At 37.9% G+C, this 26952-nt stretch overlaps 2 protein-coding genes across 11 annotated transcripts in view; one reads left to right on the top strand and one right to left on the bottom strand.

Moving 5' to 3' along the window:
* LOC135985279 (guanine nucleotide-binding protein G(t) subunit alpha-3-like) overlaps nucleotides 1-3524 on the bottom strand; it is an 89574-nt gene extending 86050 nt beyond the window's left edge. For all 9 annotated transcript variants that reach the window (XM_065628424.1, XM_065628415.1, XM_065628497.1 and 6 more), the window contains exon 1: nucleotides 2848-3524. The gene's annotated coding sequence lies outside the window, so the exon portion shown is untranslated. The remainder of the gene's footprint in view (nucleotides 1-2847) is intronic.
* Nucleotides 97-25660, top strand: CD36 (CD36 molecule (CD36 blood group)). Of its 2 annotated transcripts, none has more exons than XM_065628395.1 (13): nucleotides 97-216; nucleotides 9252-9412; nucleotides 11250-11394; nucleotides 13804-13983; nucleotides 14134-14225; nucleotides 14635-14681; nucleotides 17072-17141; nucleotides 18790-18977; nucleotides 19787-19905; nucleotides 21241-21314; nucleotides 22080-22134; nucleotides 22326-22490; nucleotides 23204-25660. In XM_065628395.1, the coding sequence occupies exons 1-12, from the start codon at nucleotides 97-99 to the stop codon at nucleotides 22488-22490; spliced, it is 1416 nt and encodes a 471-aa protein (XP_065484467.1). In that variant the 3' UTR covers nucleotides 23204-25660. The 2 variants fall into 2 exon arrangements, with proteins under 2 accessions (XP_065484467.1, XP_065484477.1); XM_065628405.1 differs by having other exon boundaries at nucleotides 22666-25660.
* The last annotated feature ends 1292 nt before the right edge of the window (nucleotides 25661-26952 follow it).

Raw genomic sequence — 26952 nt, 5'->3', positions numbered from 1 at the left:
AGTGAGCCTATTGGGAGCAAGAAGTGAGAAAAAGCATCAAGCCTTACAGGGAGGATATTTTCACATTGTCTGTCTGCACTCTGACAAAGCAGAGGAATGGCCTGTAACAGGAACTGTGGGCTCCTCACAGGGGCCATCATCGGTGCTGTGCTGGCTATCTTCGGAGGGGTTCTGATACCGGTTGGAGATCATCTAATAGGCAAAGCAATAAAAAAGGTACTTTTTTTCTTTCATTCTATCTAGTTTGTGGTTATTGAAGAGTCATGATTTCTAAACCTGTGTTCTGTTTCTGCTTTTTCCTTTTTTTTTTCTTTATTAAACCTAGTTTTTGTGATATATACAATCCAAACTTTCCTGGGAATAGATGCTGCAGCAAAATATTTTTAATATATTAATTATATTGCCATGTTCACTTGCTTGCTGTCTTTAGTGCTTCACATGAGAAAACAAAATATCGCTTTCAAGAAGTGTTTTCAGTAATGTAATTTAGAAGTAAGCACTTTTTATTTTAATTATGTTTGTATGTAGTTTCCTGGGTTTTTACCCATGATGATCCACTTACTTATTTTTCTGTATTTTTTTCTTATTTTGGTACTCACTCCATCCACTTATATTTACGTACTGCAAATACTCTACACAAACTTCTGATGCAGAATCCAATCCTATATTTACATGCATTCAACACACATTCTGTGACTATATGATCCAAGCCAATGTGCTCCACAAGACTACAGGATCTGATAGTATACATTTCCTTGGCTCAAGGAGTGTTATGAGTAATTGAAGTAGAGTGTAGACCTGGCAGACAATTTTGTTTTGTTTTGGTTTGGTTTTTTATTATTTGATTTCTTTAAAATTTAGTGCTGTCTTTAAAGAAAAATGAAAAGTGAATTTGTAAAATCTTTGGTGAAAAGGATGTATAACTAAGGGTCTAAATCACGGAGTGAAAGGCCATGGAAGCTCTGGGGTGTCCACCACGGAGATATATGGAGTCTCCTTGGGGTCACTGCAGCCAAGGTGGGCTCTCTTACAGTTAAAATATTAGAAATCTCAAGGTCTTTGGCTGATGGTTAATCCTCCTAAAGATCTGCTGTGGCATTGAAGAGTGTGGCGATCTTGGACATACTTATTCAAAGGCTCTTCTGGAAGACTGTCCTTAACAGCTATATGGATATATGAACTGTGAGGAAATGTTAAACTGTCTGTTGGGGCCCTGCCTAGATTCTGCCATCATTTTTTTTTTTTTTTTTAAATGGAAAAAAAATGGCCTCTACACAACATTTTAATTTTGTCTAAAAAATCGGCAAAACCCTAACTGTAGAGGAATTTTCCAATTCTTATCATATTTTTCATGAAATTTTCAAATTTATAGAGAATAAAAAAATATTTCTCACTAGATAACGTCTCACCGACCTTGCAACATTTTACAAAATTCTTACTTTCTATATTTGCAAATACTTTTAATTGATTGACATATTGAGGAAAAGGCAGGTTTTTTAGAAAGCACGCTTTAAAAATGTGTAGCTCCTTACATTAAATATCTGAGATAATCCAGATTGTCTTCTTATGCCATTAAGTATTTTCAAAGCAAATTACATATATTAGCAATGTTACGTGTTCATCTGTTTACATATAATAATGAACCAGTTATACAGCATGGTTTGCAAATGTCTACATATGAAATTATACCTGCATGAGTTCTTAGTGGTAAAGTATTAGACAGAGTAATTTTTTCCTCAACCTCTTTATGATTTTCTGCATTGTGATCATGTTTCAGATGCTTGTACCTATTTCAAGGCAGCTTGTTTGATATGTATATATATACACACACATATATATAAAGGAAAATTTGTACCAGTATTCATATAAAACATAAAAGAGTAAATTTGTAGAGGCTTCATTTTTTTAAGTAAATGGATACCTTTTTTTTTCCAAACCACAAGTCATACTAGATTATATTTTTCCTTTTCCTTTCTCATTTGCCTGTGTGGATGAAAGGACTAGTAAGAAAAACAAATATTTATTATTTGCTGCAGTTATATTTAAGATAAACACAGAACTAACTTCAAATGAAACAAGTCTGCTGAGTAGAACATACTGAACATCCACTATTTTTTCTGAAATCTCACTTTTGGAAATGTCATTTTTTTAAGGAAATATTTGGTAGAAAAAGGTCAGTTTCAATGACAATTTTATGTGGAATTTCTCAAGAACAGAGACTCTAGAAAGGTAAAAAACTAATGAGCAAGATATTCTCCCAGATATGGCTTTTAAGCATTTATATTTATATTTGGACTTATATGAGGCAAAGCCTATACTTAGGTCCTCACCGTCTGGATGAAAATGAACATCAAAATGACATACTTTTAATAAAAGAGAAAAACTGTTTTAGATATCATCATGACAAGCAAAATCATGTCTGAAATTCTGCATAGTCCAAAGCTTGAAAAAAAGACCCCAAATTGTCCCTCTGCCTATCCCATCTCAGAGTAAATCTGAGTTCTTAGCACAAGTTGACAGCACAGTTAAGACCAAAACTATGTTTCTAGGGGAAATTGATTTTGCTATAAAATGTTATTGCTGGATCAGAGAAACAAATGTTGAGTAAACTTTTTTCTCCTGAATGGTTTTACGACACTTCATACTATAACAAGTCAAATTGTCATAAATGAATTTATTGTCAAGATTTAGTCAAATCACGTTATCATCAGTTTACTCACAAGCAAGTCCAATTGAGCTTCTTAGCATCTCCCAATAAACTGGGACAAATTTAGTTTCAAAAAACAATATAATCAATAGTTCTTACCGTTCTTGTTCTGCTAACAGCAAAAGCTTGAGCATGCTTACCTTAAGTACACCCTTGCAGCTTGTCAGACCCTCCCAGCCTCACTTCTTCTTTATTGCAGTAATTGAGAGATTAACCTGAATAAACAGTGGAACATATTTTTCTGGAAGGCTGCATATTGTTGTTACAGTAAAGAGAACGCAAGTGTATGGACAATCTCAGGTGCCCTTAGAAATGTGGCAGAGAGTCCCAGGGTATAGACTGTAATCTTCTAGTAGGCAGGTGCTGTTCTTCACCCATGAACACTCCAAACAAAGTCCATGTAACGTGGACTTTCAAGGCCGGGCTGGCCAGGGGTCTGAGTAACCTGATCCAGTTGAAGATGTCCCAGTTCATTGCAGTGGGTTGGACTAGATGAGCTTTGTAGGTTCCTTCCAACCCAAACTATTCTATGGTTCTATGATTCTGTGATTCTGTGATTCTATGATTCTATGAACAAGTAACACCAAGATGTCACCTCTTCATGTGGTCCAGCTTGTTAACATACATCTGTGATTCAACACAAAGCACTTTGCTATCTTCTCTAAACCTAGACTGCTCTACCTGTGTCTCAGATTTGTGGGGATAAGCTGTTTCTACTCCTGCCTCCAGCAGGTTTAAAGAATTTCAACATTACATACATTTTCTGAATCTTTTTAGAAGCTCTTTTAAGAAACTGTCACTTGAAGAGCACACTCAAAATGACACCACCAGTAGCATCTTGGCAGGGATCCACTGACCGAGATTAGTACTAAGCTATTTCAGCTCTGATACTATTCAAGGAAAGGAGACTTACCCCTTAAAAGTTGCTCTTGATTTCAGTACCAAAGGAAAAGAAATCTTAGTTTCTCTAAACACTGAATCTACTGAGAGGGGAGAGACACTTTTCCATGAAAGGCTTAGGGGTTTAGAAAACTGCCCTTGGTAAGTTAGGAGTGAAACAGAAAAGTTTTGGAGTTCTTTACAAAAAATATTTTGTTTGAGGCTATCAAAATATATGTTTTAAAATTACTCCACATGTTTTGATTGCACATTACCATGTCCATTTTCATTATTATTAGACATTATAATGTCTAACATTAAAAAAAAAAAATCAAAAGGAAAGGTGAATTCAAAATAACAAAGCAGGAAGCTTGCAACTGATATTGTTGAAAGGAGATATTTTGACATAGCTTGATTACTACTTTTTGCCTTTTCCTCCTTTAAAACTGTATTATCTATTTAGGCAAAATTCCCATAATTTCAGTATAATAAGAATTTTTATTCTTTTTCAGTTGATCAGATTTTTTTCCAGCTAGGTCTAACCACTCAAACTCATTGGTAGCTTATTCATTTGCCAGAAAAATCTTCATCACCACTCTTCTAAGAGCTTTTGCTTTCTACCTGAGCGCGTGAGCTCAGGAGGTTAACAGAAGCCACATAATGTTACTTAATATATTTAATTCCTAATGAATTGATAATACAGAATGGTGTATGATTTGACAAAATACCTCAGTGCTCCGCTCTTTCTGTAGAGCCCTCAGGGTTAGTCTCTGCTATTTTTAGAAATAAAGCTATCAGTTTTAGCTATTATTATGTTTAGCCATCTGTCTCTCTACATATCTGCTATGTGTGATTGGCCAGATTATATCTCCTCAGCTACTGGAGGCATAGGAGATCCTCCTAATTTAAATTGTATTTTTGACACTCATGTGCCACTTCTTTATCTAAACTAATGAAGCTAAAACAGATGCTGTCTCTCAGCAGAACATAAGTGATTTAATCACACATATTCCAGCATTATCAATGATAAACTTTATTTACTTTCATAATTTTTTATGATCAAGGACTAAAAAAGGACTAAAAGTTTTGATCCAACAAAACCTGAATAGAAAGGTTAATAATAAGCTAATAATAATAACTTAAAAAGTAATAAAAATAATAAATAATAAATGGCTTCCCTGGAACTTAACTTCTACAGTTTTATAGAACTGTATTGTTTGTCTCCTCTGTCTTACGCATGCAGCCCAACACGTACAACACATAGAGACAAACTAGTTACAGTTTCGTTACAGCCTAAAGCATTCATGGCATCTCCCTGTTCCCAGAAAATGACATATTTTGTCCCTCTGGCCAGATTCTTTGTTGAAACAGCAACTTTGTCTTACATTTTGTATTTCTCCATCAGAAATCAAGATGACTGAATTTAGCATAAAGCAACAAAGCACAGCGAGCTTCTACTGCTGACCGCTCAGCATTTCTTGAATTTATGTATTGACAATTTACCCACCACAAGAGGGGGAAAAATTGTGACAGAAATAAAGAGAGTTAAAATTCCCCCTGATTTCACTTAGCCTTGCACAGTTAGGTTGTGAGACGAACTTGGCTGTGTAGCAATTGTATATTGCACATCTACTTTTACTAACAGTAGTTAACTACTGCATAAGATATTAGAGCTGAAGTAGGTTGACTAGGCAGCTGAGAAGTGTTTCATACTATCAATTCCAACTTAGTAGTTTCCCAAATTACCTTATCTTTCGTAGTATCACAAAACATGTCAGTGCTACTAGGGGAATATACAAGTGACTAGCCATAGACTCATAGAATACTTTGGGTTGGAAGAGACCTTCAAAGGTCATCTAGTTCAGAATCCCGTCCAACCTGACCTTCAGTGTCTCCAGGAATGGGGAATCTACCACCTCTCTGGGCAACCTGTGTCAGTGTTTCACCACCCTCATTGTAAAAAATTTCTTCCTCATGTCTAACCCGAGTCTCCCCTCCTTTGGTTTAAAACCATTGCCACCTGTCCTATTGCAACAGGCCCTGCTAAAACGTCTGTCCCAATCTTTCCTATAGGCTCCTTATAAGTACTGAAAGGCAGCAGTAAGGTCTACCTGGATCCTTCTCCAGGCTGAATAACCCCAACTCTCTCAGCCTGTCCTCATAGGAGAGGTGTTCCAGCCCTCTGATCATTTTTGTGTCCCCCCTGTGGACCGTCTCCAACAGGTCCATATCTTTCCTGTGCTGAGGGCTCCAGAACTGGACACAGCACTGCAGGTGGCGTCACACCAGAGCAGAGGGGCAGAATCATCTCACTCAACCTGCTGGCCATGCTCCTTGTGATGCAACCCAAGATAGAACTGGCCTTTTGGGCTGCAAGCGCACACTGCCGGCTCATGTCCAATGAGCCCCAAGTCCTCCTCAGCAGGGCTGCTCTTAATCCCTTCATCCCCCAGCCTGTATTGATACTGGTGGTGGCCCTGACCGAGGTGCAGGACCTTGCACTTGGCCTTCTTTAACCTCATGAGGTTCGCATGTGCCCACTTCTCAAGCTTCTTGAGAGAGGGGTAGTATTTAGGGCTGGCCTCAGATAGCCAAAACTCAAGGGCTTGCTGGTGTGAGAATATTAGTTTTATTAAATGAAGACATGAATAAAGACAGAGCTTTAACCCACCATTTGCACTCTTGAAGTATGTGACAGAGAATCGCACAGACCACCTTTGTGGGAGAAATGTTAGTAACAATAATGGCTGAATGCCACAGAAAATAATGGTCTTGCTCCCTTCCTCCCCCTCCCTCTTTTGTCCTGCCGCTTCCCTTGTTTTAACTCTGGTTCTCATCTGATCCTTCCCCCTACTCACACCCTCAAGCCAAGTGGATCACTGGTAGAAAGGTAACCTAGGGAAAAAAAAAAAAAAAAAATATGGGAGTAGTCTTCTTCTAGTCTGGCAAGCAGAAATCACTGCCTGAGGAGTGAGAGCTGGCACAAAGGAAATCGGGAGGCATGGGGATCAGGTACTGGGGGCTGCAGGAGCTTTTCCCTTTGGCTCCAGCACTGTCAGGTTGGATCAGCTGTTGCCTTGAAACATCCCTCAAGAACATCCACAGTGGCATTATCACAGAGTAAATGGTGGGCTACGAATCCACATGGTAACTTGTTGCAACCTGGCTGTCCCATGTAGTCAGGTCCCAGGGACCTCTTCGTGCCACGGTCAAAGTAATATTTCTCCACTGGCATTTCTTAAGGTTATAGTATGGACATAGTTGTTACTCTTGCATGAAAAATAAGGAAGAACCAACTTATCTCTTTAAGTGGACCGCAAACTCTCTCTAGATTGGTAAAAAAGTACATAGTACAGTAATGTATAGTAAGAGGCAATACAGAAAGTACATTAAAAGGATTATCACATAGCTTACAGTCTCAGTTTACAAGGAAAGTTGTCCTGGCTGTACTAAAAAGCCAGTATAAAGTCGTGCACAATCTTACCTTTCCCTGCAATAGTAGAGAGTGGAGAAGAGACAAAGATCCACCCTTCGGAAAAAATAAGATCATTGACATGGAGAAAGCTGTGAGGAGTCATGTTCCTTATATTCTTCCAAGTCAACACAAAGTCATAAAATGTGATCATTGCAGAATAAATATTTTTCAAAGTGCCCAAAATGTCTGACGTTGCAGGCAGGTTGGGGACTGTTTCTGTGCTTCTCAGGAGAGGAGGAGAGATGCTATGGCTCGGACACCCAGAGCAAACTCTGCAGCAGCAGGGAAGTTCCCATATCATTCTGCGCTATTATAACCCATAGCAAAGAGTTATAAGGGGACATAGGAATGGATGGAGAGGAAAACTTAAAGCTTTAAAGAAGTGAGTAGCTCTACTTTAAAATCTATCATCACAAGGTTGAAACTTTTCTATTCATGTCTGTGTGCTGTTGACTTCTAGAGAGATTAGTTTGTCCTCCTGACCGTATAGCTGCCAGGAATCCTCAACCATTTCCCGATCCCATTTATACAGAGGCAGGAGGTGAAATCCTAGCATCTACCCCCATCCCAGGACCCTGCTGAGTACAGATCACACACAGACTGAGCAGACTGAGTTTTGCCTTTCTTTGTATCAGACTGCATCTCACAGCTCCCTTTAGCAATTCCCCGTGGAAACTGAAAAGGTGATTTCCAAATCATGTGAGCATTTCTCTCATCACCAAGGAGGTGGTCTGCCCCACACTGGGTCACAGCTTTGACCGTCTTTGGCCTCCTGAGGTTTACAAAACAAGGCTGAAGAGAATTTTAGCCATCGAGTCTGAGTGCAAGGCCTCAAGCTGATGACACATTTGCTGTGGCAAGGTTTCTTTCCCCTCTCACACAAATGCACATAAATTATAGCAGATATTCAAACAGCAAGCCCAGTGCTTTACACCACCAGCAAGGCTTTTGCAACTCCGCCATAAAACAGGCAAACAGGTTTTCTACAAACAAAGCCCTGCCTGTGTTACGAGTTCTCCAAGACATGGTGCTCATTTCTGACTGCAGTGGTTATTAATTGGTAGTATATACTTATTTTTTTTCTTTTTTGATGGCGCCTGCTAAACAAACTCTAGAAGCAGAAACTTAAGCTAGAAAGAAAATCTAGAAACTTGTCATTTAAAATGTCTTTTCTTTCTATCTGGAGGGATTCTAGCCTTTTAATTCCTGAGACTCTATGAGCTATGTGCAAATTGCCTAATTAATATTGCACTACTCTAATAAAAAAAAAAAAAAAGTTGAGAAACCTTAGATTTTTATTCTTATTGAAAAAAGTCTTCAAAATTTTTAACGCGGAGGGGAAACACTACATTATAGCAGGGCTTTGGGAAAATCATATAGAAAGAAGCCTGATGTAGACCAGGCAAAGCAGGCATTTCCCTGACAATATAGGGAACATACCTTCAAACTCTCTTACTGCACAGTCCCAGGGACTGAATAGACATTTACCATATTATAGCTGAGTGCCACAGACGTAATGCGGTTGGTTACCCTAGAGTGGTTCCTGCTGTCCTGTCCTGTCCTTATAGCCATATTTTGCCCTCATCGCCTGGACCTGGGAAATTTTCCTAACAAAATGTTATGAAAACTGGAGAGATTTCTTAGAAAGTCTCAGTTTTGGTGACAAGAGTTTTCTGACAAAAAACAGTCCTGCAAGAACACTATTTGCTTTCTCTGGGTGCAAAATTACATAGTGTCTGAGTAATGCTCAGAGATAACTCGTTTCCTCCCCTGGGCTACTTAAACATGTGTAAAAAGCAGTTTAAGGATTCTGAAAACTGCTGGGTATTGTTCAGTTGTTCAAAGATTTTCTTTTTACAAATGCTCAGAGAATTTGGAAAGTATTTGGGAACTAAGGCAATGCTCGACCCCAGCAGTATGAAAGTTTTGCCATTGGCTACAGTAACAATTATATCAGCTTTGTGATCACTTATTTTACAGGGACTCACTTTTGCTCTCACTAAGTAAGAATGTCAGGCTGCCTTCAAATGTTGGCCAAAAATGTGTGCTGTAGGTCTCATATTGAGGATAAAATAGACTTTTTCTTTTTGTTCTGTTTGTTTAGGAATCTTCTACAATCATCTGGAAAGGAAATGCAGCTTGTCACACATTTTTTGTGGTTAATTTTAACTTTTATTTTTGTCGTTTTAGGAAGCTGTCATTACAAATGGTACCATTGCTTATCAAAATTGGCTTGTGCCAGGAAGTACAGTTTACAGACAATTTTGGATTTTCAATGTGGAAAATCCTTCAGAAGTATTAGAGCAAGGAGCACGTCCAAAACTTGAACAAAGAGGACCTTACACATACAGGTAAACAAAGACCCCTGAGTATGTAATGTCATATCAGTTTTGTTAAAGTCAGAGAAAGTTCTACTGAGTTAAAAGTTATTTTTGAAGATCCAGCATTATATATTAGCCAGACTTGACAAAAATGCCTAAACTGCAGCTACACAGAGCAATCACAAACACTTTCTGTATTGGGTCTCAAATTGGGAAAAGACATCTAGAAATAAGTAATTGGGTGTGAGCTGTTTGCTCTTGCGAAAAACAATTTTTCATTAGCAAGGTGTTTGCCACAACAACACAGAGGCACATTGCGCTTGTTGCTGTTCAATTTTTTGCCAAATTTTTAGATAGAAGAAAATATGGCAGATTCCCTAAACCCAAGAGATTATCTTATCACTCATGTATCATTCATTTATTTTAATGATGTGTTTTGTTTCTTTGGTACTTTATGACTTATTTTTAAGCCTATAGCTTTTCCTTCTTCAATTTTTCCTCTGAAAAGCATCCCTTTTTCTGAATGTACTAGCTAGGGCCTAGTTGCAGCAGTCCATCCCCATTCAAGGAAGCTTTTAATCATTTGCTTAATTTTAATTGTGATGTTGACATAGGACTTGTGATTCTTCTGGACTCATTAGGCCAAATATCCAACTATCACTAGCGCCCTTGTTATGAAATTTATTTCCTAAAATGATAGGGTATTTCTTTCTTGAGATATTTGGGGATGCATATTATATTTGCAAGATGGCTTTGCATTGCAGCATCTATGGCTGAGGTGCTCTGATGCCTAAAAGATTATTTATTTCTCATTAGAAATAGAGAACTCTTGGTTCATAGAGTAGCTGGGAAGACATAGGAAATGGTTACACAGGAATCAGTAAACTAACCAGTTAACAAATACTGCAGAAGGTGAATTCCTGCCAAACAGAAATGTTTTATTCTGGTGGTGGTGATGGTGCCTGTTTTCTAAAGGACAAGTCTCTGTCAGAAGCCTGGGTGAGGTTGTATAAGAAATGATGGCTATGGATCTTCTCACTGCTGTGGTCATGCTCACCTGGGATAAGTGGTCTGAGTCAATGTGACACTGTCTCTCTTTCAATTGTCCGTTAAATATTTTCTTATTTATTATAATGTAAAACAACTGGTCTTGAAAATGCAACTGTCTCCATGATTCTGTTGGAAACCTTTTTTTAGGTCTTTTGTTTCCAGTTAGAAGTAACATTAATGAGAAAAAAAATCTCCCAACTTTCAGGTAGTTGTTCTACACATTACACTATTAATTAAAATAATATGTACCTTAGTGATCTGGTGACAGCGCATACTTGAGAGGCTTATGAGAATCTCAGGAGAGCTGAAAGACTGCTTATAAACCTCCACATGTATAGGAAATGCTGTCAAAGTGACTCCCATTATGGATTTAACCTGTAATCTCTTTTGTTACAACACAGGCCTATCAAATAAGAAGAGTGTTTATTAACCATTCTGAGTCATCCTCTTCTAATTACATGCAGCCATGAGAAAGTTTAGAAAAAATGTGACAAAAGAGTTAATTTAAAACAAAATATAATAAGATACAAGGTCCATTATTGAAATTTAAAAAAAATACTTGTTTTCATTTTAGTATGAAGAAAAAAATATTCCCTCAGGCACTAAGGAAGTATTTCCAGAAGACAAATATTTTACCAAAAATTGAATTTTTACGTATTTTTTACATATATTCACATAAAAAGGGATTGTAAAAAGTTCAACATTCATCTACAAAAACATTCATCAACTTTTCAAAAAACTTTAGTAAGGCATGGTTATGTGTTGTCTCAAAAATGAAATGTTAAAAAAATTCTGTGTTTTTATTTTGTGTTTCAAGGGTGAGATATTTACCCAAAGAAAATATCACGGAAAACTCTGATGGCACAATATCCTACATGTTGCCTAACATTGCTCATTTTGAACCTGAGATGTCTGTTGGGACAGAAAATGATACCATCACGTGCCTCAACCTTGCTGTTGTTGTAAGTAAAGAAATAAAACCATGATGCCCACATTCAAATGCTGAGATACTGGAGGAAATAGGGGAGAAGTTAGCACTAGTAATACTGAAACTGCCACAGGATATGTTTCTTCTCTATGAACTCAGATGATATGAGTGTCAGCTACACTGAGGATAGCTGTATTACTCTCTTAAAAAATATTTTGAGGATATGTTGCATATATAGTAAGGTTTCCTTGTATTCCCGAGGTAATTTTAATGGTAAATGACAATTGACTTGTTCCTGTCAATGGAAACAAAGTCATGAGTTTGGATGGGATGTATCAAAAAGCATCCTCCTAGTCAGTTTTAATGTGAGAACGAATAAAGATTTTGTGGGTGGATTCCCTTTCTGTGTGACGTGCAGCATGGACAGTAAAAGGCAGATTTCGCGTCATCTTTCCATATTATCCTCTGTCCTATTTTGCAGGGGGCTGTGTTAAATCCCATGCTCAGTGGGTGCATGGCCTCACTGCCCCAGCTGCCTGCTCCCCATGGTAACCCCTCAGCGCAACTGCAGCGGCATCCCCTGAGCTCTCATCTCCTGCTGAGACCTTAGTACTTCAAATAAAAGTAACGAGGTCCCAACCCAGAGTAGTGCTAGGCCCTCGTCCAGACATTTTTGTGTTGCCATGGGCTAAGAATGTTTGCCCTTAATTGATGTTTACATTTTATGGATTTATATTCAGCCCTGGTTGTATTGCCTGGTTGTCTTGCACTAAGTCTGTGGTGTCTGCATGTGAGTGTTCAAGATCGCTGCGAGAGGGTGCATGCTGGGGGCAGAGTGAAGAGATGGTTGGTGTTGACACAGTGTAGAATCACAGAATCAATCACAGAATCACAGAAGAGCCCGTGTTGGAAGGAACCTCAAAAGATCATCTGATCCAATCTTTTCTGAGAACAGGAGCCCAGATGAGATGTTTTAGAACCTTGTCCAATTCAGACCAGATATATTCTGCCTATATTTAGGCCAACATCTCACTTTTGGAAAGCTGTTCTTGCTTCCTCTTACTCAGAGTTCTACATGTCACAGTATCAACCAACACTGCTCAGCTCTCACACTTTGGACCATGTAGCACAGGCTCATGCCTGGAATCAGCCATGTCGGGAGAGGTGTGAACAGAGGAACCAAGCTCCATTTTGGTGTTCAGAAACAAACTGGTGTAAGGGCAAATTCTCAGAGAGGCTCTGCCAATCTCGTTTGACAGCACTGACTTCAGTCCACTCGAGCCCTCCTTTTATAGCATAAACTTGTCATCAAAAGAGTCACAGGGGAATTTAGAGAGATTTTTTTCACACTTTATTAACCTTGGGGGGATTGAACCCACGTCTCCTCTATCTCATAATCTTGTAATATCCATACTTTTTGCTTACTTTGTGATCAAGTTCAGACAAGAGGGAGAGATTCCTGGGGTTGAGTAGGGCAGGAGATGGGAGCAAAAGGGACTCTTCCATTGCCATCCCCATAGCACTAAGTATAAAGCAATGGTCTACTAAAGGGCTGAGGACTTGCTCTAAGAGAATGACTTATTTTTACACAGATTTACTTGCCAGAATTTTTACAATTTTCTGCTTCACTAGACAGGCTAGCACAGATCATTTCCATTTGCTTTCCACAAGCTATTCAGTCATTTTGTGTTTATGCCTCTGGGAACCTTCATTACAATTGCTGCCAGTAAATCTACATTATTCTTCATTGAATTAGGAGAAGATATCCATTATTTAGAATTAAAGCTTTTCAGAAAGAAATTGTTTGTTGCAAATGTGTATTCTTTCTAAATAAAGAATTAATAAAGATTGAGCACTTGGTCAGCTTTATGCAAGATACAGTTGTATTCCTGCTAGTGTAACAGCAAATCTAAACCACTTATATAATCCAATAAGTAACAAGGCTCATATATTTTTACTGACCTGTTTATAGTGTGAGTGAGTCTGAAGTGTGTGACATATGGAGATGACAGAAAAGAGGTAGAAAACTGGAAGTGGTACAGCCTATGTTATACACATAGGGATTTGAGATTATTACTTGGAGATATTAAAAAAGCCATCTGGCCACAGACCTGGGTAAGTGGCTCTCAGTGGCCCTGCTTGAGCAGAAAAGTTGGACCAGATGACCTCCAGAGGTCCCTTCCAACCTCAACTGTTCTGTGATTCTGTGATTAGGATGTTCTAGTGAACTCATGTAAGCAGTAAAGACAAATTGTCTGCCTTTGTGTAAGTTATGCACAGTAATTGTAGTAAGGATTGTCAATTTTAAGTAGAAAATTAGTTTACAGTGAGCTGCAAGTATGGAACCAGCGTGGCTAGAGGTATCTTGGAGTCATTCTCTGTGGTTTTGATCCAAAGCGCATGCAGAATTCTATGCTAAACATTAATTTTATTGCTGTTGTAGGCTGCACCTGCTGTGTATACAAACACTTTTATACAACTGCTACTAAACACTTGGATTAAGTCTTCTAAGTCACAAATGCTGCAGAACAGAACAGTGAAAGAAATACTGTGGGGATACAGAGATCCCTTCTTAAACAAGGTCCCCTTTCCCTTGGACCCAGTTGTGGGAGTCTTCTACCCGGTAAGTGAAACCAATGAGGAGGCAAAGCCTTCAATTGTCATTCTGTGAATAAAAATTAAGGCAGCTGCTGTGAGGAAGAAAAATCTGACAACGCTACGATCTAGTTCAGTACTTCTAACTGTTTTTTCCTTCTTCTTGTGTCTGTTACAGTACAATGAGACATTCGATGGACTTTACAGAGTCTATACTGGGAAAGATGATATTAGAAAAACAGCAATAATTGAAAGTTATAAAAACAAAAGGTACCATATCATTTGTAAAATTAAAAATTATACATATTTTCAAGGTATGGCTTTTGAGGTTTGATTCACTAAGAGCTATAGATAAATGGAAAATCTTCAACAAATCAAAAGATGCTGGATCAAGCCCTGGGCTTAGCAAAACCACCTCTCTGCTGTTAATGATTCTTTTAGGAGCTTGGTTGATACAAGTATTTAATTCTAGTTTGCATCCTTAAGTAGCTAGATCCCTTTTATCCTATTCTGATGCATCATATACTGTATCTAGGTAAACGAATGAACATCTGTATTCTCTAACTTTGCTAATGGGCCAGGCTTATATTGAAGCAGTTATATTTAGCAATAAAGGTAATGAAATAGATAACGTGGTATAGTATAATAAATGCAGAATAACTTTTTTTTTATCTTAAAGGAATCTTTCATACTGGGAAGGTCACTGCGATTTGGTTAATGGCACAGGTGAGCCTATTAGAGCTTTTTTAAACTTCAGCATTTCTTGATATTGCAAGGGAATAAAGAGATACAATTTTTAAGTTAATTCTCCTGGACTTTGACAGTTCTATATTCTGTATATTAAATGTCTATATAAATATGAATGTGGATATACTACTATTATACATGTATATTTGGGTATCTATTATTAAATATATATGTTATACATTATTGTATGTTATTTTATATTTGCTGTACATGCACCCTCTTCAGCTAGAGTAGATGTGGAAGAGACACAAGAAAAGAATCCAGCTCTCTGTTTCTACTAATTATCTTTATGCTATTATATAACTAAGATATATTTTCTTTGCTATAGTAGTTGAAACTTAGCTTTTCATGCTAATAATGTACATTAATTTACAGTATTGAAAACCAAAATTAAATGCACCAGAATGGACAGAAAATATTTTTACTGAGATTCAAACAGAAAACAAGGTGACAAGGGAGAAGGCTGTCAGACAGGTGGCTTTTGGGCCACCAACAAGTGAAAAGAGACGGAAAAGTAGTTTAGTTTGGGATTAATAGACTAGAGAAGAATATTTCTGAATTTGCTTTTGGAATGCATATGAAAACAGTTGTGTTGTTTAAGACACGTTTGTTCAAGATGACATTTTTCTTCTTGATGAGTGAAAGCGCCGCTGTGAGGACACCAGAATCTGTTGAGCTGAGGCTGGCAGATGTCATGGTGGATGCTTTTGCAGGGAGCTGTAGGCTTTCAGTGAGCAAGTATCCAAAAAATGGTTTTTTTGGTGTGTGGTTGTTGAGTTTGTTGTTGTTGTTGGTTTGTGGGTTTTGTTTGTTTGTGTGTTTTCTTTTTCTGTGCTGCTTTCCCTGGCATAGATAATTTTCCTTATAACCTAGAGCACATGACAAGTTATTTTGAAGTATTTCAAGAATATTTCACAAGAACTTGACTATCTAAAAGTCTGTGAATCAGGATGGATTAGTTCCTTTTAAAAATAATTGATTATATGAGAGGTAGTATTTTCTTAGGTTCTGGGATTTTCCCTCTTTGTTATGGAGTCTGAACCCTTTTTTTTTTCCCAGGGTTAGCATTGTGTTTTTTCCTCTTCCACAGCTGATGGGATAAACATAATCAGCTAACTAGACTAAGTGCTCCAGTACAGTGAAAACGTGGAGCTTTGCCTTGTTAGCAAAGGTTATCACACAGTTTACAAGAGCATTCAGTGCGATTGCTCAGGAGAGACCGTGTGTTTAAAGAAGCAGCAGGTTTAAAAAGTCTTATGAGAATTCCTTCTTATCTTGTAAGCTTTCACACCAAAGTGCAGCATGTAGAGTATAAATAAATATCTAGATTAAAATATTGAGCATTATTGTACTACAGGGCTTGAGAAGAGTCCATGCTTGCAAACTCCCCAAGACTGCCAAGATTTAGAAATAGTGTGTCTAGGATGATCTTGGATCTTACTTAAGAAAAAGTGCTGCTGTCAGCAGTGGGCGAGTGGCAGTACGTAATTCAGCTTTCTCGCTCTTGCCAACTAGATTCAAAGATATCACAGATGTTCTCAATTCTTTGGTTATGGCTGCTGACTAAGAAACTAAACATAAATTGTAGCAAGAAGTAACAAATGTACTGGTTAAAGGTTTGTTACAACACCTTGTTTGGAAAAATGACAGTCCTCTTACTCAACTCTGGATTCTGGCAATGCAGAAATGTGCGTCTGAGCTGTCCGTGTTCTTATTATAACAAGTAGAGGAAAAGGCATCACAAAGTGCTGTTCCTGTGACCTGTTTTGCATGTCTACCATGAGGTGAGATGGGTTGTGCCCTAGAAGTGCTTACTTCTCTCCATAGGGAGGATCTCAGCTTACAAAGAAGAGGTCTGCTTGAGCAATGTTTGGTAAAAAAAGGTCTAGCACTATTAAATAGTTTCGAAATCTAAGGCTGTGTTTCTTGTAAGTGCTGAGTGCCATAACTGCAGGTGAACCAAGCATCTCTAGAAAAGTGTAGGTCTTCAGACTGCATAAACTTTGAAGCAATGGCAACAGGTATTGGGATTCGTACTAAGCAGGATTGGTTTTTGTACCCTCTGTTTTTAATGGGTTTGATCATATAGCTTCACATCTGTGGAGAAAACAAAACAAAACATAACACAAAACAAAACACACACACACAAGCTGCCATAATTTGGCTTGCTTTCAAAAACAATACAATCTTATCTGTAGAGTGCCTGTCACTGTGCAATAACTTAGATAAATATTTTCCCCATAAATGGTTCCTTTTGTTTACCTTTTTCGCAGTTTTATAGGAGAGTTACAACTGAGAACTGAGCTAGATATTAAATCACATCTTCTGAGTGGAGTTGTTTTCAAACTCTTATTTTGTTTTATTCACAGATGGAGCATCATTCCCACCATTTGTTAAAAAGCATCAGACGCTGCGCTTCTTCTCCTCCGATATTTGCAGGTATGCTGGTATTTTCCTGGTGTGCAGACACACCTGTGTGTGTCACTCGAATGCTCTGTTATTTCAGAGAGCATCTGCTGTGGCTCTGCTTGGGTACAGATTGCTGAGGCTGTTTAAAATAAACATTTCCCCTAAACACAAATAAATTCATGAGCTGTGCTCATGATTCAGAACCTGATTCTACCACTTTTATTCAAGTCAAATAGTAAGCTAGTTACGGAGTATGTTATTTCAGTCAGTTACAGATGTATCACTTGGGAATATCCGACAATGTTGTGAGCTGTTACAGGTCTGTGAAAGACACAGAGGGATACAGGGTTGAAAGTCTTGAACTTCTTTTAAGATCAGGACCCAGCCTATAACCTGCCTTATTTGGTCTGAGAAGGCAATAGGTACAGCAAGGGTCAGTTAGACCCATCTTTGGCATTTCTGCAGAAGGTCCTCTATGCAGAACAGGATTTACTGTCACCCACTAGATACTCAAAGTTGTTTTCTCACAGGATATTTTTACATATTTTATTTTTATGTATTTACAAACAAAGCTGCTGAATACATCCCATACTGATGGCTTTTCAGCCTGCTTCTTCTGCTGTGGCTATGCCGTGTTCCCGAGTTCTCCAGTGGGATTGCTGAAAGCAGTGTTAAAAGATTTAAAGTGCATCATAGTGTATTTACTTTGGGAGGTTTGACCCCTTTATTTATTTTGCTGCCTGGAAACAGCTGCTCCCTTTTAACTAGGTTTAAAGTGAGCCATTTGCTTTGCAGGCTGTTTGTTTTCAAAGATCAGTGTTTTTACATGAAGATAAAGTTCTTTTCTCTCTCTTTTTTTTTTTTTTTTTGTCAAAATCATTGTGGAAAGCGTTTCACAAGTCATGGTAAAGGGAATTCTATGCAGAGGAAAAATGACAAAATAATTTGGATTGATTGCACACAGTTTGAGAGATCCCTCTGGCCATTTAATTCTCATAATTAATGAACAATGAAGAAGGACAGTAACAATTGCCCGAAGGTTGTGCTGAAACAGGATCATGGAAAATGGTTCTGTTCATGTTACAAAACCCAGAACCCTTCTTTTGTTTGGCTGCAATACAAAGTATTGCTGCCCTGGTTATACTACTGTGTAGCAACCATATCTCTCTATTAGCTGATAATGTATGAGCAAAAAGAAGGTTAAGTGATATTGTGATTCATATGCAATGGAATAAGATTATATGCAGAATATTGCCTGCATCGTAAAGCTTAGATTAGTATCATCAGGTTAGCAGAAACTTATAGAAGAGCTGATTTATATTGATAAGTATCTCTACTGTAGTCCAAAAGTTTCAAAAATTTCATAATAACAGTGAGTGTAGAAGATTGTAGGTAAAAGAGCTCTTAATTAATTTGTTAGCTTTGTGTGTGTCATTTAGTATTAGTATTAGTATTAGTATTTTTGTCTGTTGTAATAACCACCTCGGAGCTTGTACATCCTTTTGTGAAAGTGTGGAATATTTTCCACTGCAGAGGAACACGGAGCCTGGACGTTGGCTCCCTGGAGTACTTGTTTCTTTAAAGAGAGAAACTGTTGGGGAATCCTTAAGGAGTGTTGCCATGAATTCAGATTTTTAATACAAATGACTGAAACATGTTTCTCTTCTTTCATCTTCAGATCAATCTATGGAGTTTACCAGGGCAAGCACGAGGTGAAGGGAATCTCACTCTATCGTTTCGCAGTTCCTCGTGAAGCTTTTGCATCACCTGCTGAAGTTGGAGATAATTATTGCTTCTGTACCGATAAAATCATTTCAAAGAACTGCACGATAGCTGGAGTCTTAGACATCAGTGCCTGCAAAGCAGGTATAGCAGTGACACAGCGCTGCCAAAAAAGCCGTTTAACTGGGGAAAAAGCACCTGTCCTGTAGCTGAGGTTTTACTTTAAGATCCAGAATGTTCATGTTTATCTGTGAGTTCTTCCACAGATTGCCTGCGAGACCTTTCACATTTCTGCAGCCTCATTTCCCCAAATGAGGACTATATTATTGAATTTCTGTGCTATGCAAAATTGTGATACTACAGACTGAATACTGACTCTGCAGGAATGCATGTGCAGAAAGGAAAGGAGGGGGAATTGACTGTATAAAAGCCAGATACAATCACAGTTAATTTTGTTAATTCACACACACTGTCTGTGTGTGTGTGTGTGTACACATCTGTATACACATGCAGAGATGTAGAGACACTACTGGCTTAGTTTAACATCAGTATAATAAAATAAATGCAGACAGCGTCTGCATTTGGTGCAGAGTGGACAGCACGGATTCCCTTCAGGCTTGATTTCTACTAAAATAGGATCATGAAGGTGAGAGAAAACCGTGACAGTCAGGTCCTCCCCTCCACTGCTAGCTCCACAGTGTAGATGCAGAAAAGCAAGATTTGTAATTATAATTTATTTCACCATAAAAATTTTCCTCATGACAGTAGAATCAGAGAAATGCTCAATTTGGGGTTTTTTTGGGGGGTAGAGGGTGAGGTGGGACTACAAATATTTTTATCAGGATTGTGTGTCTATATAAAAACCTATGTTTGCATAGGAAGTGGCCTCAGAAGATGAACACTGAAACAAGGCTTAATGATTTGAATGAGTTCCTTTGTTTGTTTTCAAATAGGAAGACCAGTATTTATCTCTCTTCCACATTTTCTTCATGCAAGTGAATCTGTATTGAATGATGTTGAAGGCCTGAGCCCAAATGAGGAGGAACATGAGACATTTCTAGATGTAGAGCCTGTAAGTCCAAATATTTAATAATTATACCTCAGTAAACTTGCAATGTTTAAATTTAATTATAGTAGAGTAAATCTTTTACCAGAGGGATGATCAGAAGATACAATATTTTCATGCTTGCTTTGGCAAGATCTCCTCACAAAAGTGTTATGGTTTTATCAGGGGAAATTTAGAGCAGAACTTTGTCTCCTTCTGACCTTTGAAGCTGGGAAAATAAGTTTTGATTTTTCCTTATTGGGAATGTGGGATTAAATAGATTCTGCAAACTTTGAAGTACGCAATAGCTTTTCTATGACCTTCAAGTACTTTGAAAAAAAATCCTTTTCTATGGAATATCTTCTGTTCCCTCTAGACTTTTTTTTTTTCAGTTTCTATAGCTAGCCATTTTTGTTTAATCACCATCTCAATTGAAATTAAATAAATATAGATCAGTTTATTTTCAAGAAAATTGGTAGATTTCTGAACAGATTACCTAGACCAGGCCTAATATAGTCTTTGTAACTCAGTTTGTACAACAGACCTCCCAAACTGAATGACTTCATCACAGCTCTGATCTTGATTATCATCTTGATTATCTCTGATTTTACCTCTACTTCTGTTCCAGTGATCCAGATTCTTAACTTTAAGAGTATTTAACAAAGTGTTCTGAATTGTGTGATGAATTCTAAGGTTCCAAAATTTTATTTTGCTCTGCATTTAGATGAAAAAGTAAAATTCAGGATTTCTCACTAAAATATTTTTAGTCATATAATTTAACAGTTAAGCTATGTAAATTCAATGATGAGATCTAAAGTGAAATCTTTGCTTCACCTTATTTGGAATAGAGACATAAATCAGAATTTCTTAAATCTGATATGAAATTTTCAAGAATCACACCCTGTCTTGTTTTTGTGGAGGACAAATGGGAAAAGGAGATGAAGAAAAGATCTGACCTTTGTTTTGATATGTTTGTTCAGATATGAAATGTTTGTTTTCAGCCCTTTGGAAGTTAAACATCCTTCTCATTAAAGAAGAAAATCTAGCTAATTTCTGGTGGGAAAAAAAAAACCCTGAAACATATATTTGTATGAAACATTTTGTGAGGGGTTTAGTACTTTTAACCCTTTTTTTTTGCTTTCAGGTTTGATTGCAAATTACAAAAGTAACTATAGTGAAGCCCCAAAATCAGAACTTCTATGAGAAATGAAAGACCCTTAGAAACATTAAAAATTCATAAAATGGAATCCTTCAAAACATAACAAATAATACCAAAGTGCTTTTTGACACACTCCATGTTCTAGGCTTAGGCATCCAAAAGTTTAAAATAACGTGAGGGTTTTTTCTTTTTCTTGGTTTTAGATCACTGGCTTTACACTACGATTTGCAAAAAGGCTGCAAGTAAACCTCCTTGTGAAGCCTACACCAAAAATCGAGTAAGTACTACTTCATTATTTTGTTTCTAAAGACTTTTTTCAAAAGGGCTGATTGGTCTATGAGACTGTCAGCAGGAATGGCTGGGAAAAGAAGGAATAAAACCATTTTCCCAAAGCCTGTTTGTCTTTTTTAAAAAAAATTCCATAATGACTTTTCAGAGCACATTAATTTCAGCAGAAGTGCAACCTTTCTGAAGCAAGGCATTGTCCAAGTATTTTAAAACACATTTGGTTTCCCCACAGAAGCTAATAAGGCAATATGTTCTTAAAAATAACATTCTTACAAAACCCAAATGGGGGCTATGAGGATGAACTTGAAGGCAAATACTGTTTTCTGTAACAAATCCAACGAGAGAGAATTTATGTATGCTCTGTCACTAGGTGGATTTTATCACAAGGGCTGATGGGTCTCTAGCTGTTTCTTCATTACCCCAAATGTACATGTACAGATGTGCATTTGGGGATCCTGTACATCTGGCAGGTGAACACCACACAGATCTTCAGACCCTCACAGCAACACCTCACTGTGCTCAACCTTTCTTCGGTCTGACTGCCCACAAATGGAAGACTAGACAGAAAGACATGGTTGCCTGATATATAAAATGGCTGCTGTTACTTGTAGGTTTATTTTCAGGTTAAATCTATACTAAAAAGGTGCATCTGGAAGGTAGAAATATAGTTAGTGGAGAAGAAAAGTTTTTAAATAGAGGCTGGGCTTATGCACCAAACCAAAGGTAACATGCTGTAATTATTTTCTCATTTCAGAGCTTTATCAAAAGTTCAAAACCCTTATATTTTTCCTCTTCTTTGGCTAAATGAGGTTAGTATATTTTCTATTAATCTTTTCTGTTCTTAAAAAAAGAAAAAAAAAAGACCTAGTTTTTTTCAGTCTGGGTGCCCTGAAATTGGGCAATTAAACTAATGCTGTGATTTGCACACAACAAGAATATTTTCAGCAAGTAAGGGCTTGCATGGTTACCTTTCACTGACATTTTTCTTGCACTGTTTCAGTCTGCTGTTATTGGAGATGAGAAAGCAGAAATGTTCAGAAATAAAGTCACCGGTCGGGTCCAGATGCTGAGTGTGCTGCAGATGGCGTTAATGATCGCAGGTTCTGTGCTGTTCGTCGCATTCTTGGGTTCCTATTTCATATGCAGATCAAAGAAATTAAAATAAGTAAGTAAGCACAAATGGCTCAGCCCTCAGTGGTAACTTTTCCTCAGGGTTTCAAGAAGTTCAGAATCACTACCTGTTTAGCTGTTCTTATTTTTTAAGTGCTAGTAAATTCAGCAGTATTTCTCTGGGAAATCATCCAGATAATTTAGCTAATGTTTTCAAATTCTCTTCCCAGCCTTAATCTTCCAGGATGCTCGTAACACACTCAGGAGAGGGTATTGGGAACTATATCAGAAGACCAACATTTTTATTCCAAAACACAACATTATTGTTGTGAGTTCATGAAAATAGACATTATATCCAAGACTGCTAAACTGTTCAGAAGTGCCTTCTAGTACTTCTCTGCAACAGAGGCCACACAGCTGCAGATTCTTCTGCTCTTCCAGGACATACCCATGTCTCGGGTTCAGAGAACCCACTGTAAATGACATTTTTTATTGAGTGTTGGTTAGGGTTTCTCACTTCTCTCAGGCGTGCATCATTGTCATGCTGTACTAGCCCACTAAAACTAAATATACTCCTATCATGGGTCAAATAACCAAGTGGTGGATTAATACGGTGACATCTAGGGAAACAAGCACGTTTTTGCAGTGATTTAGAGGAAGTGCAGAGACATGAATGTTTTGGTGAAAAAATATGTTGTAGTAAAAAGACGTTTATAAGATGAAGACTTACCTCATCACATGCTGAATTCTGATTTTATTTTGCTACAGGTAACAAAAGACTTCAGAGGTAGTCAGTGTTTAATAGAAATTTCAGCCAAGCAGTATGTTAAAATTCAGAGACAAAAGATATTATTCAAGGCACAGTCGGTCCACATGCTATGGAATTCAACATGCTTTTCCATTTTGAGAAGACCAACTCACTAACCCAAATAAGCTGATGTTTCCAAAGGCCCACACTTCTGACGTCACTAAAGAGGCCACCATGGAAATAAGCTTTCAAATAACTTTGATTATTTGAACCTTGTTACAAATTTTAAATGACATTCAAGCAGACTGAAGTTGAGGTGCAGTTGGATTTTAGTCAACCTTCTGCCATTTATGCAACTTGCTACTTTTTTTCTTCTGGGATTTCAAGACAAATGGAAGCCGTTTGCTGATATTCTGTCTCTGAGCACAGGTTGGGAATGACAACACCTTTGAGCTCATGCTGTGCTCTAGATGCTCTCATTGCAATATTTCTTTCTGTTCCTTCAAGGAATGGAAGCTGCTGCAATAGAACTGCTCTCTGCCCTCTATTCAGGGATGTGAATTGCATTGAATGTGAAGTTTATTATGTAAAGTTACTAACTGTAATACATGAAGTTAATAAAAGACTTACTAAAATATGTGGTTTATACATTTTATATGGAGATGGCTCAAACGCCGTAGTCATTCATATGTTGATAGAGCTCATCAACACTTGGCTACACAGCTGTTTAGTCATCTGAACCACTCCCTAACTCCTAGCCTGCTTAGCTGCTATTTTTGTTGCCTCCCATGTGCTTTTCTTTCTGTCTCTTGCTTGAACACCAGCTTCTGCTCCACCCTAACCCCGCTTAGCCCAAGGCCTACCCTAGAGAATGATCTGATACGTCACCTTTAAGGTCAAAAGAAAATATTTCAGAATGTTCTAGACACAGGAAAGACTGAGATAATTACTTGGATCAAACATCAGAGGGTTTCACTTCCTTGCTATAGAAAAACATAAACGAAAAGAGGTAGCCCCAATTCTTTAATGATAAACCATCTGCCACAAGACAATTTGTGCAACCATTTGTTTAACGAGGTGCATCAGCCTGTAGACAGGTAATAAACACTGCCATCTGCATAAATGCTTTACTTTTTCATTTAATCTGAATGCCATATCTTAGAAATGAGAGTCACTGGGGCAAATATTCAGTGTTGTGGGGTCTCTCCTTTTCCTGTGGACTCACTGAATTCAGAATGGGATCCTAAGTTCAGCACTTTTTACGATTTCTTCTGGGATCTTTTGTCCCCTTCAATAAGAGCTGCAAAGAAAAAGGAAAATCAAACATGGCCAGCCTTTCATAGCCTGGTGTTTGGAAATAATGCTACAATGGACTTTAAACCAGAAAGGTTTGTCTTGCTGGTAAAGGACAATGTCTTTGGCTGAGTATCTTTAGAAAGGTGTTTTCACCCTTCAGAAATAAAGGGAAAAAACAGACTAAAATGCTGTTGTTTTAATCCTATGTTCCTTGTGGATAAAGTTATGTGGCTATCAATAAAGGTGAAAAACTACAGAAATCCAAAGAGATTATTTTTGACAGCAAAGTCTATGGGGTACATTCAAAATAACAGGACAGGAGATGTGAAGGAGGCATGACACTCAAGGGAAGCTCTGCACTCAGAGACCCCATGCATCTGGTTATTCATGGTGCTTGTTAGTCAAAGAAAAACCAGACTTTCCTCTCATCTCTACATTCTTGCCGGTGTCATATGTGATGCTCTGTTCCCGTATTGGTCTCGAGATAGTTTGACACAACTTAAGGCACCCTTAGAGTCTTATGGACTGGTCAAGAAGGTATAAGGACATGTAAAGTCATTAAGTCACCTTCTCTTAATGAAGCATAGCTCTGCTATGGTTCAAGATCTGACTCCAGATTCTTATAAGAAGTCTTTTGTGCCAGTATCTAACAGTGCGACCTTTTCACAAAAACAAACAAGCAAACAAACCAATAGCAACGCCTTTGTTATTTTTGATACAATAACATTTCAGCTTCATTTTCTTCGGTTTCAAGTCCATTGTCAGCAAGTTAGTGTTTGCTCTACTAGTGTTGTTTAGTGCTGTATCATGCTCCAGCAGCAGTGATCCAGCAAGCCAGGCCGTGATTTTAAATGTCTCAGGGCCCAATTTTGCATGCACAAAAAGACATTTGTTCATATGTATAATCTCATTGATCTCAATGTAGGTTTGGACTTTTAAACTATGTTCAGCACCTATTTTGCACTTGAATTATAGTTATTTTGTCCAAAGCATCAGTTGCAGTTATTGTTAATTCATGTTATTAAGGCTAATGTTAAATATTTACTTTTGTTAAAACAAAGCAGGATAAACATTTATTAGAAATGTTGATGAACTTAGTAAAAAGAAAACAAAGCTCAAACTCTTCTTTCTGAGAACCTTATGTCTAATTGTAAATAAAGTCTTCCGTGTCAAATAATGAAGCCATTGTCTTTCTTTTCTTGGTATTTTGGCTGTGTTTACTTTTCCTAGAACCTGATTTTATAAACTGATGAATAAACGAGCTTGAGGTTAACCTTGTTATGTCATTGTCCTCTGGCACATCACAACTGCTTAGAAGTGCATATCACCTTTCATGTTGCCACATGTTATGATATAAATACCAGTGACATACAACATTATGCTCCAGATTGCAAAAAGTAGGAGACTTTGTGGGCAGAGCTCAGCACCAGCACATCTAAACTGAAGCAATTCTAAAACAATCCCAGGAAAACAAGCTCAGAGAGAGAGACCTGCTTTCAGCTCCCTTGCACTGGAGGTGCTGGCAACACAGCGTTACACATCCAGTAATACGTTTCCTTTGCTGGTTCTGCTGGTCCAGCAGGTCTGATGGGAGGGGAGCCCGGCTACACTCACACCTCACATTCCCACCCACCCCAGGTCCTTATGGGTGAAAATCACTGGTGAAAATCAAATCTGACCCAAGATCTGCCAGCCCACATATATACATCCCAGAGCAGGTGTGCCAGCTCTTGATCTCTAACTGTAATTATGCTTTCAAAGCCTTTCTTAAAACCCGTTCTTCCCATCTAGCCTACCAGTGTCTATTAAAGTAAACACACAACTACTCCCTGAAAAAGAAAGAAAATTGATGTTTTCTCTGTTCTTTTAACTGGGAGAGTAGGCAAGAACATGTTTTACTAATGGGTGCACACACACCGATGGTATTTTAAAAAGTAATAAACTTGTTAACTAATAAAATATGTTTACAGATTTTTTTTTTTTAGTAGCCATATAAAAACAGAAAACAAAGAAGCAAACGACTGACACCAAATGCAAGCTGCATTTACAAATAGATGTTATTCATTTTCTGTTCTATGTCCCCTCTTTGCATACCAGATGCCCCTGACACTCTGTCGTTGCATCCTCTCCCAGCAGTACCCAAAGGAGCCAGAGACTTAAAGCCCAAACAGCCAGGGCCAGGCTGGGACCTTTCTCAGCAATACTGTGTAAGAAAACAAACTGAATGCTTTGCAGTAGGCGCCACCCAAAGGGCATACCGTTTTCCACAAGTTCTCCTGCTTCATTTCAGCATAGACCATCAAAAATAATGCTGGCTGAAATTCATTGTTGCCTCCTCCTGAGTTGACATCACCAGGAATAATTGCATCACTTCAAAAGCAATGCGAGAAAAACACATCCTAAGTGTCAGCTGAACAGCAGATTGTCAGATGCAGCACTAAGACAGAAATTTTGATGCTCATTAATATTCTGG

This window comes from Caloenas nicobarica, chromosome 1, assembly GCF_036013445.1.
Source record: "Caloenas nicobarica isolate bCalNic1 chromosome 1, bCalNic1.hap1, whole genome shotgun sequence".
Classification (NCBI taxonomy): Eukaryota; Metazoa; Chordata; class Aves; order Columbiformes; family Columbidae; genus Caloenas; species Caloenas nicobarica.
This window is presented reverse-complemented; position numbering and strand designations above follow the sequence as displayed.

Excerpts from the sequence above, each read along its gene's own strand:
- CD36 (XM_065628395.1), top strand. The coding sequence starts at position 97 with ATGGCCTGTAACAGGAACTGTGGGCTCCTCACAGGGGCCATCATCGGT. Across the intron at positions 17,142-18,789 it reads TTCTCCTCCGATATTTGCAG|ATCAATCTATGGAGTTTACC; the intron begins GTATGCTGGTAT and ends TTTCATCTTCAG. Across the intron at positions 18,978-19,786 it reads CATCAGTGCCTGCAAAGCAG|GAAGACCAGTATTTATCTCT; the intron begins GTATAGCAGTGA and ends GTTTTCAAATAG.